The sequence below is a fragment of the Nyctereutes procyonoides genome, unplaced genomic scaffold (assembly GCF_905146905.1).
Source record: "Nyctereutes procyonoides isolate TBG_1078 unplaced genomic scaffold, NYPRO_anot_genome, whole genome shotgun sequence".
NCBI lineage: Eukaryota > Metazoa > Chordata > Mammalia > Carnivora > Canidae > Nyctereutes > Nyctereutes procyonoides.
Window position 1 is genome coordinate 35,837,512 of NW_026575131.1, and position 13,390 is coordinate 35,850,901.

The window sequence follows — 13,390 nt, forward strand, 5'->3', positions numbered from 1 at the left end:
GAGAGAGAGGCAGAGACACAGGCAGAGGAAGAAGCAGGCTCCATGCAGGGAGCCTGACATGGGACTCGATCCCCGGTCTCCAGGATTACGCCCTGGGCCAAAGGCAGACGCTCAACCACTGAGCCACCCAGGCGTCCCCATTAACTTTTATTTCCACTCTGAGCAGCTGGCCTGATTTCTGCCCATTTCAAGTGCCCCATTCAACTAGTTCCAGGAGGAGGGCCACATAGGGAGGGACTGGGCTGAAGCTGAGAAGTAGAGTCTAGGAAGGTGGCAGTCTGACTTAGGACAGCATGTAAAGGACTCATTTACTGGAACAGATGGTGAAGGGTTCTGGAAGGCCCATGAGCCCTGTAGTTGTTCCGCAGTTAAGCTCTAATACTTTTCTTTCCCCTTCATCATTCAGGAGTTTTCTGGTCAAAAGGAAGAGGTATAACCTATTACCACTCTGACTTTAAGCTATCCCAACTCCAAGATGAAGATCTGTGAGTCAATCAACAAATGCTTAATGAGCACTTAACTGTCGACTCAGACCCTGTGATAGGTACTGGGGCTAGAGTGGGGACAAGCTGGGACATAGAAAAGAAGTAGATAGTACAGGAAATGAGAAAAGGCATTAACAGTTTATAAGAAAAAAGGAAGAATAAATGACTAATGAACATATAAAAAGATGGTACCATACGGAGAACAGACCCAAGGTGACCCTGGCCCTCAGTCTAAGTTTCCAACAATGAGCTGTCTGGAAATTGAGTCCTTTCTCAGTGAGAAGGGCTATACCAAGCTCAACTTCTCTCAGGACTAGTGACTTTCTCCTGCAGTAGGAAGGTCTAGAACACCCAGACACCAAAGTGTAGTCCCCAGGTGCTGAGCCATTGGTATTCCCAGAAAACTCTTTCAAACTGGCATCCCAAATCCAGGCAGTTTGGTGCAAGTCAGTGTCCCACATCCCTACCCCCACAACCAGGCTATTCTTACAATACAGTCCAGGAAGAAGGAAAAGGTAGGGAGGGCCTCCAAGTGTGTCCAAGTGAGTTCCTGAGCCCACACACCTCTTTGAGGTATGTGGGGAGACAGTAGCTAGACCTCTCTATGCTATGACACTGATGTTTATTCTCTAAGACATTGTGTAATTTGCCACAAACCCTGCTGCACAGCAGGTGGGGAGCCAGAAAAGATCCACCATGCTAAACAGCAAGCAATTAGAGAAAACAAAGTAAAATGAGATACTACTTTGTGTCTGTAAGACGGACAAAGATCAAAAGTAATAGCCGAATGTCAGAAAAGACAGTGGAGAAAGAGAGCCTCTCTAGCCTAACAGGTGGGAACACAAGTAGATGGATGCTGCCTGGAAGACACACTGGCAAGGGATACCAAAAGCCGTCATCTTATTCCTAGGAATACATCCTAACAAATGCATCAAATAAATGGGCAAAATTTCTCTGCAAGAATTTTTCATATCATTGCTTATCATAGTGAAACACTGTAAATAACATCGTAAATAACATCAATGTTCACCAAAAGAGAATTTCTTGATTGGAACATCCAGAAAGCCGACTATTATACAGTCATGAAAAATAACGGATATGTGTGTGTGTGTGTGATACACAACACACACATATTTTTCATATATATATTCTGTTATTTTTCATATATATATATTCATTGATACGGAATGATGTTCACAATATATAAAATTAATTTTGTAAAAAAGCTGGTTACAAGAAAGACAGTCCGTTTCTTGTAAGAAAGACAATCCAGTGTTATATAGAAGTATATATTATATATAGACACACACATATATATATGCATACACATTACAAGTATATATATATGCATATACATGTTCACAAATAGAAAAGACATCTGGAAAAATAGAAATTAAGATGTTTAATAAGAAACAGTATTGAAAGACATCAAGTACCTTTTAATACCTCTTAACGCTTTGATCTTTACTTTCTCCATTATCATTTTCCGCACATTCTTCTTTTCTTTTACAATGAATATGGATTAGGGTTCACAATAAATAATTGTCAAAAGGTTTCAAAAGAAATAATGAATATGTATGATCACGGAAAAAACAAATCAAAACAAAGCAAATATGGGTGAAGTGAGTTACATGGAAAACCCAGAACTAACTCTTCTATAAAGTTTTAAAAATGGAGAATTTTTAACCAAATGGGACAAATAACCATGAAGTTGGGAAGAGTTTGGTACAGTGGTTCTGTCCACAAACAAGAACTCCTCCTAAGGGCCACCAGTCCCAGAATAAGCAGGAAAGCCAGGGTACAGTTCACTAAGCCAACCCAACTTCTGGCCCGAGGCTGATGGCACAGGCAGAGCTTGAGGACACAGGAGATGAAATGTCACCTACAAAAAGGTCCAGTAGCTCTTTCTTCTCTTGGCAGGAAGCTTATCTCCCCTGGAAAGCAGGAGAGTGGCTCACTCTCAGCATAGGCGGGAGAACAGCCTTGTGGGCCTCTGAGAGGAGACTCAGGTGGATACAATCTCAAGTATGTTAGAGGAAACCCAACCCCATTTGGAGGGAAACCCTAGAAGACCATGTGGTTCCTTGTGGTTTTGACCTCATCCATTAACCAAGGATGGCTCGCTGACCTCATCAAAACTGGTGAATCCAGATCGGTGCTATTTTTTAAGTTTCTTCTGGTTTGAGGTTTCTGCTGTAAATTGTCTTACGCATATGTATGGGGTTTTGCAATCCAGTTTGCAGAAGGAAGGAAAGGAGGGAGGGAGGGAGGGACAAAAAAAGCACATAGGCCAAAAGATACAGCAACATAATAGATAATAGTCTTTTCCTCTGTGACTTAAAACATTTTTTGTGCCTGAAACAAATTTACTTCTCCTTCAAGGAACACATGTTGAAACTCTGAGTGAGATGAGAAATGAACAAAGGCAGAAAAATCTTTGGGATCTGTCCAGTCACCTCTACTGGCTCATAACTAAAGGCCCTCCTAGCAATGCTAGTATATTCGGCTCCTGACACTTCTACAGCACATTCTGGACTTAGAATCGAAAGAGTCCTTATGATCTGAGAGTCCTTGTATACAGGAAGAACCAGTTCTGTCTTAAGAACCATCCTGTAACGTAGAAATTTACAAACAAATTGGTTGGTTCCATTTCCAACTTAAGGGATATCCTTCTAAAAATATTCCTCGCCAATTTTCACAACGCCTGCAGATACAGATGAGTTTTTAAACCAGAAGTATTCATTCAGTCTCTGTGGATATTAATCCCTTATATCACATATATGTTTGGTACAGATCGTGCTTTCCTCGAGTGCCTCCTGCTTTCCATGCCTCGGTGTATATATTTACATAAAGACATAGATGTGTTTTATAGTCATACATATGTAGACACACACCAGTCAAAAAACAGCTAGAGAAATTTGCTTTAATAGTACCCTCTAGCTTTTTGGAAGATTGGCGTAAATCTCTTCTGCAGGGGGAAGAAATCCATTTTTCTGAGAAGGTAAATGTTTATTAAATGCAAATACTGATATTCGTTACCTAGGAAAAAAATGTCTTGCTGCATGTGGAATTTCTCGATAAAAAGCTTTCAAGTCCCAGGTTTGTCCAGATAAACCCCTATCGGTGAACCGATGTGTGAATGCACCGAAATTGAATTACTGTACAACAGCAATTACTTCCCACAGTACAGCTATAATGGGAATCAGTTCTGCAGCAAACAGCAGGTAGCTATAGGAGGAGAGAGAAACTTAATATATAATGTAGTCTCTTTTAGCTTTCCCCAAGAAGCAAGGATGTTTATTTTTAAGCAAAACACTCTTTTTCAAGTGCCTGATTTATCCTTTTATCAATGTAAATCAGAAACTAAGTAAAACAAGATTATTTACAGGTCTGAGCTTCAGAGTGTTATCAAAATGTATGAAATATCTTTATCCAAGAGAGGAAAACAACAGATTCACTTAGAAAGTTTAGGGACAACTTGCTTTTTCTGTCTTTTCATAGTCCCCCAGAGATTTTGTTCTTTTAGACATTTCTAATTAATTGTTTTGGGGAGAAGATGAATTTGAACAGCAAATAAAATAATGTTTTGCCCGATGTGCTACCAAAATAGATGGCATCCTATAATCCTCTCTCTGTGCGTGAAACATATTTAAGTTTGCGGAGGCCTGAGCTCAGTCCCGCGCAGCGGTGAAAGCCCTGTGGATCAGCCCATGGCCCCAAAAGCAGGAAGAACTTTCAAGCCAGAAGAAGGCTACAATTCCAGCCAAGACTGGTGTGATGAAGGCAGTGCCTGCCCCAGAGCTGCTCCACAAGACTAAAGGCAATAACCATCCTGGAGAACTCACCCTTAGAAAGCCATTCTTGAAAATGCTAGTATACATTTATAAATTCTCCAAAGTCCTTCTGTTTGTTATTTCCTGGTTTATCTACTTTATTCTGGTCGTGCTGCTCATCTCAATTATATGGCCATCCCAAAATCCCAGGATCATGACATCCCCTGGCTGTGTTAGAATCTGTCCTAAAAGTATATGGGTAGAGTCAGAGATGCCCACAGTTACTCAGAATTACTTCCCACAGATTCTTCTCCAAATGCAGGCTTGTCTGTGCCTGCTCAGAGCTCCCTGGGGCCTCAGATGATCCTTCCAGCTGTGTAATGGTTTGTGCTACTCCCTGTAGAGGCTTGGATTTTAAAGACAAAGAAAACGCTGGGGCAGCCTGTCTGCATAACAGCACCACTGAATGCACTTCTTTGGCTTCTCGCTCCCCTCAAATCATCAGCAAGGCAGGAGGAAGGGGAGCTAGGTCAAATGTGCCTCCCATCAATATTTCCGATGAGCTCTCACTAGTGACACAGTGGTGCACTTCCAGGTGTCACTTAGGAATGGCCCCCCCAGGAGTCCACTGCTGGCAGAGGCTTGATGTGTATTACATCTTCCATGTCCAGCAGATGGAATATCTTCCTTGAAATGTTAATGAACTAAAAAAGCAAATGGATTCCATCCCTTGTCCATTCATTCAAGGACTTCGAACTTGATAAATTGCTTGGCAACATCGACTAAGGGCCTGGTAGCATGAATATTTCCCAACAAAGAAGGTGGGAGATAATGCTTTGGGTACAATTATCCTGTACACAAGCAAGTAGCAGCATCGCTGCATCAAACCCAATCTGGCTTTTAAGTTAAAATAACCCTACGCATCAACTCTCAGAGTGGATTTGAAAAAATTACTTAAACCACCAATGGTGTTAAAAAGTGCTAGAAAATATTAGTTAAGACATGCTACCATAATGATGGCACCATTATGTTAATGGGAATTATGGAAGCTAAGGTTATTTGTAATTTGCTAGGCTGGAAGAAAAAAAAAGTTACATATAGTCCATTACCAACCAGATGACAGAGGTTATGTAATGGGCAGGCCACTTCGAGTTTCACATTTACTCCAGACATCTGACAGGGAGAAAATAGGACTTTCTGTGATAGGATAATTGCATAGTGAAGAGTAATTCAAACAGGGGACGAGTATGATAAAATCACTCTGATTCAACTAATCACTGGGAAAAGCGATGGGGGAAATGATGAAATCAAGCCAGAAGAGACAGAGAAAAGATCAACATTGTTTAACAGCCCAGAGATGACAGGCATGCGAAGGGCTAAATCACTAGTCCTCCTCTGTTTCCAGGCGCCGAGGGACTGCACCTACCTTCACGCACCCGACGAGTTAGTGTTACTTTCTCAATTGCAACCGTCAGTCTCATAAATATTTTATAGATATCCATGGAAATTTTAACCGTCTGTGTTGTTCATCAGCCAGTTCTTTCTTATGTATGTTCCTGAGTCCTCCCACCCACCCACCAGTGATGAGCCCCTGGCCCTGGATCAGTGATGGGCAGGAAGGCACCAGGACCTCCCACCTGACTCAGGTTGCTGGTGTTGGGGCTGGACGCTGGGAAACAAAATTTCTAGATGTGGTACATCAAAATGATGGAGCAAATTCTAACCTCCATTCTTTACTGGGCCATTTGAGAAAGGGGTCCCTGCTCAGAAAGTGGGATGGATTGGGACAGGAAGGGCCCCTTTGCACTGTGGTTCATTCTAGTGCCTCTGCCTCGTGGCAAAACTTGACTCCACTGCAAACCCATGGGCAAATTTTCATTTGATGTGTTTGTTTTTCAAAAGCTCACCAATCCCAGGGGCATACAGCAACCTTTCCCGGGTAAGAAATGAGATGTCACTATAATATGAAAAACAGTCACACCCACTGCTCCTTGGCTTTCACCGAAAGCAACGTCCAGAGGGGTCTCTCAGTGGCCACCTCCTCTTATTCCAAATGCCACAAGGTTGGTGACTGTTGCCAATAGTGCTGCTTGGCTCACAACAGGACCAGGCCCATCCCAACAGCAAAACTGCCTCCAAACCAAACCCGAACTTGACATACAAGCCCTCTTTCCTGTTTAAAGACTGGGAGCAGAGTGCCACATATCACTGAACCAGTTAACCTAGATTTTATGGCATCAATTGTGTTTACAAAGGGCCTCGCACATCTACTTTAAAATACAGAGTTCAGAGAATCCTGGATGCCTTTTGTCTGGGTACATTTCAATTCAAATAAAGCATCTTTTTTTTTTCCTTCTCAAAGGAACCACACAACCATTTCAGTCTTTTTTTTTTTTAATAACATTAATTTAAAACAAAAGGTTTCAAAATTAAGTTCCCTCCTGTCATCATCCTTGAAGCTTTTGAAAGCTTCAAGCTTCTCTCATTATTAAATACTTACAGACTCCAAGGTCCCTTCACCAGCAATGTTAACAGCAAACATTTACTGAGTGCTCACCATTTGCCAGTCATTGTGTAAAACACTTTGCACAGATACATCCAGAGGCACTGCAATCCTCCCCTGTGGGGTGCCAAAGGAAGTCTACTGAGCCTGCCCATGTGACCTGGGCCAGTAACCCCCCTGCCGAGCCTGCGTGCCCAACTCTAAGCCACGATACAGGAACAGTATAAAGTGCTTAGCATGGAACCTGGTGCATAGAGACTCATAAGCATGAGCAGAGATCAGTACATCTCCTATGCCTCCTAGCCTCTCCATGGATGGTCCATTGGTTCCTTAGTTCTTCTCACCAACCTTTCACCTGCCACATGGGCCTCCTGCCTCTGAGCGACATATCCAGGTTCTGGGGCTGACATGACCTGTGTGTCCTCCTGGTATGTTGCACAGGCCCCCTGAGTGCCAGGTCCTGGGGCCTCCGTGTCTGTCAATTGCAGAGACAGAACCTAAGAGATTTCTGTCCTTTTCTGCTCTAAAATTCTGTGATTCACAAAGAAATCCAAGTTCAAACAAGAATAGCATTTCCTTCTCTCAAACTAACATTGTTACTAGTATTTAAAACCAAATAAAACATTTTAATTTTTTGCAAGGATTCGAGCAAATGAGTACTCACAGGCCACTCCTGCCAGAAGAAATGTGAATTGGCATCACCTTATCTGGACAGAAACGTCCTCAAGTGCAGAAAGAGCTCTGAAGATGAGCTTAGTGTCTCTGAACTGTTCTATGTTCAGGGATTCATCTCAAGGAAATTCAAGTACCCTGCAGGATGCTGAGGGCATGGATGTGATGAAGAATGTGGACTTAGATCCGGGTACGTGGAGACCATCCCTCACTCCCCCATGTGACCCTGGAGAAGCGACTTAACTTCTGCCTCTCTCACTTTTTTTTGTAAAAGTGGGATAGTAGGATACCTTCCTCTGGAGGCTGTTCTAAGGACAAGCAAATGAATGTAAAATCCTTAGAGAACACCAAACGTTTAGTAGTGCTGAGTCATTTGATCTACTATTAATATACAAGAAGAGTCACTGCAGTATTATTTATATCAAAACTTGCAAACAACTTAAATATCCAGATTTGGAGAAACAGTCAAATCATTTACAACACATGCATAGACTGGAATGTGACACAGTCATTTAAGAAAATCATGCAGAATAGTGATGCCAAGAGCAGCTCACACTGTAATGATAAAAAGAAGTGAAAAGGGGATGGCCTGGGTGGCGCAGTGGTTTGGCGCCTGCCTTTGGCCCAGGGCGCGATCCTGGAGACCCGGGATCGAGTCCCACGTCGGGCTCCCAGTGCATGGAGTCTGCTTCTCCCTCTGCCTGTGTCTCTGCCTCTCTCCCTCTCTCTGTGTATGACTATCATAAATAAATAAGGAAAAAAATATTAAAAAAAAAAACAAGTGAAAAGAAGCTGGACACAAAAGCAAATGCGCAATAGAACTGCAAATTTGAAAAAGAAAAACACACAACTATATGCATAGAAATGCAAATTTAAAAGACTGATAGGAAGGAAACACAAGAACACAGGCCTGACTTTCAGTTGATTTTTTTCTCTGATACTTTTCAATACATTCTTAAAGTTCCACCAAAGGGGTATTCATTTTATAAATAGAAAATAATGGTAATGGTGGGCTTTTAATTTTCTTGGTTTTGCATTTTAATTTCAGGTCCTGAGTGTTAGATGTGAATGGCCACCATGTCTATAAAGAAGAGCACTTGCTTTGGGGTGCCTGGGTTTAAGTCAGTTTAAGCTTCTGACTCTAGGTTTCAGCTCAGGTCATGCATGATCTCAGGGTCTTGGATTCAAGCCCAGCATGGGGCTCTGCACTCAGCGGGAGCTCAATCTGCTTTGAGATTCTTCCTCTCACTCTGCCCCCTCCCACTCATGCTCCTACTCACTCTCTCTAAAAAATAAAATAAATAAATCCTTAAAAAAAAAAAAAAAAAAAAGAATAGCACTTGCTTCAAAGTAGAGACATAAGGATACACAGGGATCAACATGAAGCTCCCAGGGCTGGCTGTCAGAGCACTATTTCTATAGCAAATAAAAGTATTTTTTTTCTTCTAAGTCAGAGTTCCCACCAAAAAGTCTCAACTTATTTAATCAATAATAATCAAAGTGGCAGTATGAAGCTGCCATTCACTAGGCACTGCTAATGTGCCCAGGATCTGTGTTAAGTAGCCCAAAAGCATAACTTTGTTTGATCTTCACACAGCCTATTTGTTTTTCCTATTTGATGAGAAAATGGAGGCTCACAGAGTGATTTTTACTGAAGTCAAAGCTCAGTAAGTGACCAAGGCAAGCACCGAACCTAGGCTAAATTCACCCTCTTACCTACTAAACTACAACCCTCCCCCCCCCGAATCAAAATAGCACAAATGTTTTAGAGACAAGCAAATGTGGGGGATTGTCAGGTCTAAAGCAGAAATAACATGTAAAAATTTTGTTTGGGCAATTAATTGTGAGAGAAACTAAAGTAGGAAGTGCTCTTTTATGGCAAAGTAATAATCATGAAAACCGAAAGGTAGAAATACAAAGGTTAGAAATAAAGGTTAGAAATAAAGAACTCTTCAGACTGCAATTCTATCCCATAACCCTGGGCCAATGTGGCACGAATGTGGGATGTTACAACATTCCCATGTTCTAAAGCAAGAATGTAAGATGCAGTGTTTAGCGGGCAAAAAGGAATAAAGTTGGAAGCCATCTTGGAAATCCAAAATGATAGATTTCCATTCATCCTGCTGACAATATGAAATTTCAGGGAGCTCTTACTGGTCAAGACATTCATTATAATTATAGTAATATTCCAATAGAGGCAAGGAAAACCTCCAACTTCATCTGAACCATTCACTCCATTTAGATTTTCAACTCCACATTTTGGCAAGCATGGCTTAAATTTTTCATAGTTGCTTACTTGAACTACGATGTGCCTTGGAATGACTTTTGGCCATTAGTGAATGTATCACACAGTCCCAAGCCATCCTCTGAGGCTGCACACTTAGGGGCACGTCCATTGAAGACACAAAATTATAAGATGAAAACTAGCATCCGAACCCTATCCTGCCCCTGCTAACTCTCTTGCTGCTTAATTAAAGAAAATAAAGTATTTACAGAACAACTGAGTCAACTTCACTCTTTGAGAGCTGGAGTCATTAATGCCAGTTCCCTGAAGGGACCTCTGTGTCTTTGGGCGACACACAGCAGAAACCAGAGGCACTTACCCGAACTGCTTCAGACTTTTTGTGAAACATCTCTTCCATGTTCTTTGCCAGCTTTTTCACCAGTTGGAGGCCATCAATTTCTTCTATGGCAACATCTTTCTCATATTCTTTGTATTTCTGTAAGGAGGGAGGGCAACAAGAAAAGCATAAAATACCATACCTATGATTTCAGAACATATCTACTTACAAGGAATAAATAGGACTGCCTCTCTTAGATTTGAGATTTTGGATTGTATTTCAAAATTATTAAACCAGCCAAGGAGAAATGTGAAAAATTGGCGCTGGTTCTCTTAGAAACTTAACTAGCACCCAGGAAAAGGAAAAAACCCTAAAGCAATCAAACTCTTTATCACCCATCCTCTTCAGCTCTTGAAATCAACACTCTATACTTTTAACTTGACCACACTCAGCCGTTCTTCTGGAGGACTGCCCTAGATTCATTAGCTATCCCACTGGCAACGCCACTAGAAACTGACTATTCCAAATGTGTCATAAAATAAAAATGAAGAAATTTAACTCTTGTGGTTTTTTTCTTTGACCATCGCTAACTTAATTTTTTCATGGCCAAAGACTGCGGACTTAGGGAAAAATAGTTTCAAGGTGATGACTGTAATGTACAACTACAGCAGAGTAGGCAATCTATAACCCTTGGGCCAAATCCAATCCATCACCTATTTTTATAAATAAAGTTTTATTGGGACAAAACTACACCCATTTGTTTATATATTCAATCAAGTTTAGTAGTCACAACAGAGACCAGATGACCTACAAAGACTAAAATATTTACTCTTTTTTACAGAAAAAGTTTGCCAACTCCTAAACTGGAATGGGAATTGAAGAAAATCACATGGCAGAGCAACTTATAAACATTTTATAATGAGAGAGTCTTTGGTATAGATTTTAGTATTTCAGTTCAATCCACTAAATGTTCATCAATGTACCCTCAATGAGTTCACACGAAAGAGAATGTACAGTAAGTACAAAAACCATAAAAACAAATACTTTAGATAATATTTCATAAGGTGTTTATCTGTTCATAGAGATTGATCTGACTCATAACTTACTCAAATCCTTTTTTTTGAAAGCTATCACACCTTCTTGACTTAGCTATTTCAACCAGCAGTTCTCAAAGTGACCCAAGAACCCCTGAGGGTTCCCTGAGGCCCTTTCAGGGTCCCCATCAAGTCTTCTTTTTCCCAACTGTGTATCTATGTAAAGCCATATTTTCTTCATAAATCTCAAAAAAAACCACAGAAGCAGATAGGAGGATCCACTTGTCTTCTCTTTAACCATCAAAAAGAATTTGCAAAAAAAAAAAAATTGCCACTCCCCTTTCTTTTGTTTAGTAAAATATAGTTATTTTTTCATGAAATATGTATTTATGTTAACATGTAATGTGTTTTTATGCTTGAATTCATTAATTTTTAAATGCCTCAGGTTTTTTTTTAAAAGATTGTATTTATTTATTCATGAGAGACACAGAGAGAGAGGCAGAGACACATGCAGAGGGAGAAGCAGGCTCCCTGCGTGGAGCCTGATGCAGGACTCAATCCTAGGACTCCAGGATTACGACCTGAGCCAAAGGCAGACGCTCAACCACTGAGCCACCCAGGGACCCCCAAAAGCTTGGTCTAACTAAAGATTTAATTTTGTTTCCAATGGAAAGAAATATGTTTATTAATAAATACCTCCCAAAGGTAGTTTGAAATACTTTCAATGTCAACAGAAATCCGTTACATTCATGTAGCTAATACAAGCCTGGGGAACTAAAAATACCGGGGCTTTATATTTACCCTTATGTGTGAGGAGAACCCGAACCACTCACTAAGCCCTCACCCCAACCTCCTATTTAGAAAAAACAAGGGGCTCCACTTCTTATATAGGTTCTAGAGACCTTGAGAGTCATTTCTGAAGTGGAAGATATAATGGCTTTTTAATGGAAAGATAATTTTTACAATAAACATTTGCATTTTCTCCCTATTTGCCCTTCTTTACTTCAAAAAGCGTAAAGTGAGAGGAAGCTGTTTTCCCTTACCCAAAGGAAGGGTGTGTGTGTTTGTGTGTGTGTGCATACATGAAACAAGGCACTTTCCTTCCTAGTTCAGATTTCCAAGTCTGTTGAGAAAATAGTAGTGGATGTCTTAAAAAGAGTAGAGTTTGAGGACAGAGAGAATGACCCTATGTGAATGAATATAAGAGAGAATCCTTCTGATCCCTGAGATTAAAATGAAATCCCTGGAGTCTGAGTGCATCTGATTAGAGTCCCCAGAGCCCAGTACCTGATACTGACAGAGCAGAAGCAAGAAGGGCAGGAACGGACCCCCAGACTGGGCACTGGGGTTTCTGAAATGTCAGGCCTAAGAGTTTGGTATTTCTGAGAACTAAGGTGAGCCTAAAGGAAACATACTAATATAATTCTAGACTGTCTGAGTCTGGACCAAGACAGACATCCATCTGCTACATTATTTGTAAGATGTTCTGATCTGCTCTGCATTGTTCTGTAACAGACTATGGGTGGTAAGTGACACACTTCTCCTTGCTCCCTGAAAATATCCATAAAAATCTTAACACGTTTGTCTTGAGAGTCTCTCTTGCATCTCACCTGGAAAGTAATTCCACCTTCTAGCTTCCCCTTCCTCCTTGACAATGCCGTACTGGTTCTCTAAGATGATGAGGCTGTACCCTTCCTTTGAGCTCCAGAGCACTCTGTGCTCATCTCTCCTGGCCCTGTGGATTGTGTGGCCTGGGGGGCAAGCCCACAAGCCCACAGCAGACACTCATAGGACTTCTCTGAATGAAGCCTGTTGCAAAACAATTTCAATGTTACAGTACAAGGAAGATTCAAGTAGGGATGCAACTGCAGTGTTCTGTGTTCCTATAATGGTGACCTCTCCACCCCTTGAGAGGTTGACTGGATTGGACTGAGATGCAGGCTCTAGCCAGCCCAACCCTGGCTCAAGCTAACAGCGTCCTCTTGTGTATGAGTAAAACTTCAATGACAATCACTGGAAATGTTCCCTAAGTTGGAATGCAAGCCAATGCCTTTGGAGCCAAAAATCCTGGGGTTCTCTGCTGCCTTCCAGATGTGTTCCAAAAGCCAGCAGCTGAGGCCAGCCTATACTCAAGGCTGATTCATTACCAAAACTCCAAAGTTCAAGAAGTGAGTAAAACAAAACAAAATTGCCAGTCTAATATTTACAGAGTCAATATAATAAATCTTAAGTAATTCTGTAATAAAAGGTGATCTAGAGGCATAAGATAAAGAAAAAGAAAATGCCTTTCACAATTAGCCTTTACCTGAATCTTTTGTTTTTTAGATAGGGCTCCATTATTCTGGTCATATCTATTCCTGGG

General features: G+C 41.1%; 1 protein-coding gene across 1 annotated transcript in view; it reads right to left on the minus strand.

Annotated features, from left to right (window-relative positions):
- Positions 1–13,390, minus strand: part of CACNA2D3 (calcium voltage-gated channel auxiliary subunit alpha2delta 3) — an 842,189-nt gene that overhangs the window by 656,102 nt on the left and 172,697 nt on the right. Inside the window, exon 3 of the mRNA XM_055342619.1 lies at positions 10,037–10,153. Within this exon, the coding sequence (XP_055198594.1) occupies positions 10,037–10,153 (117 nt within the window). The remainder of the gene's footprint in view (positions 1–10,036; positions 10,154–13,390) is intronic.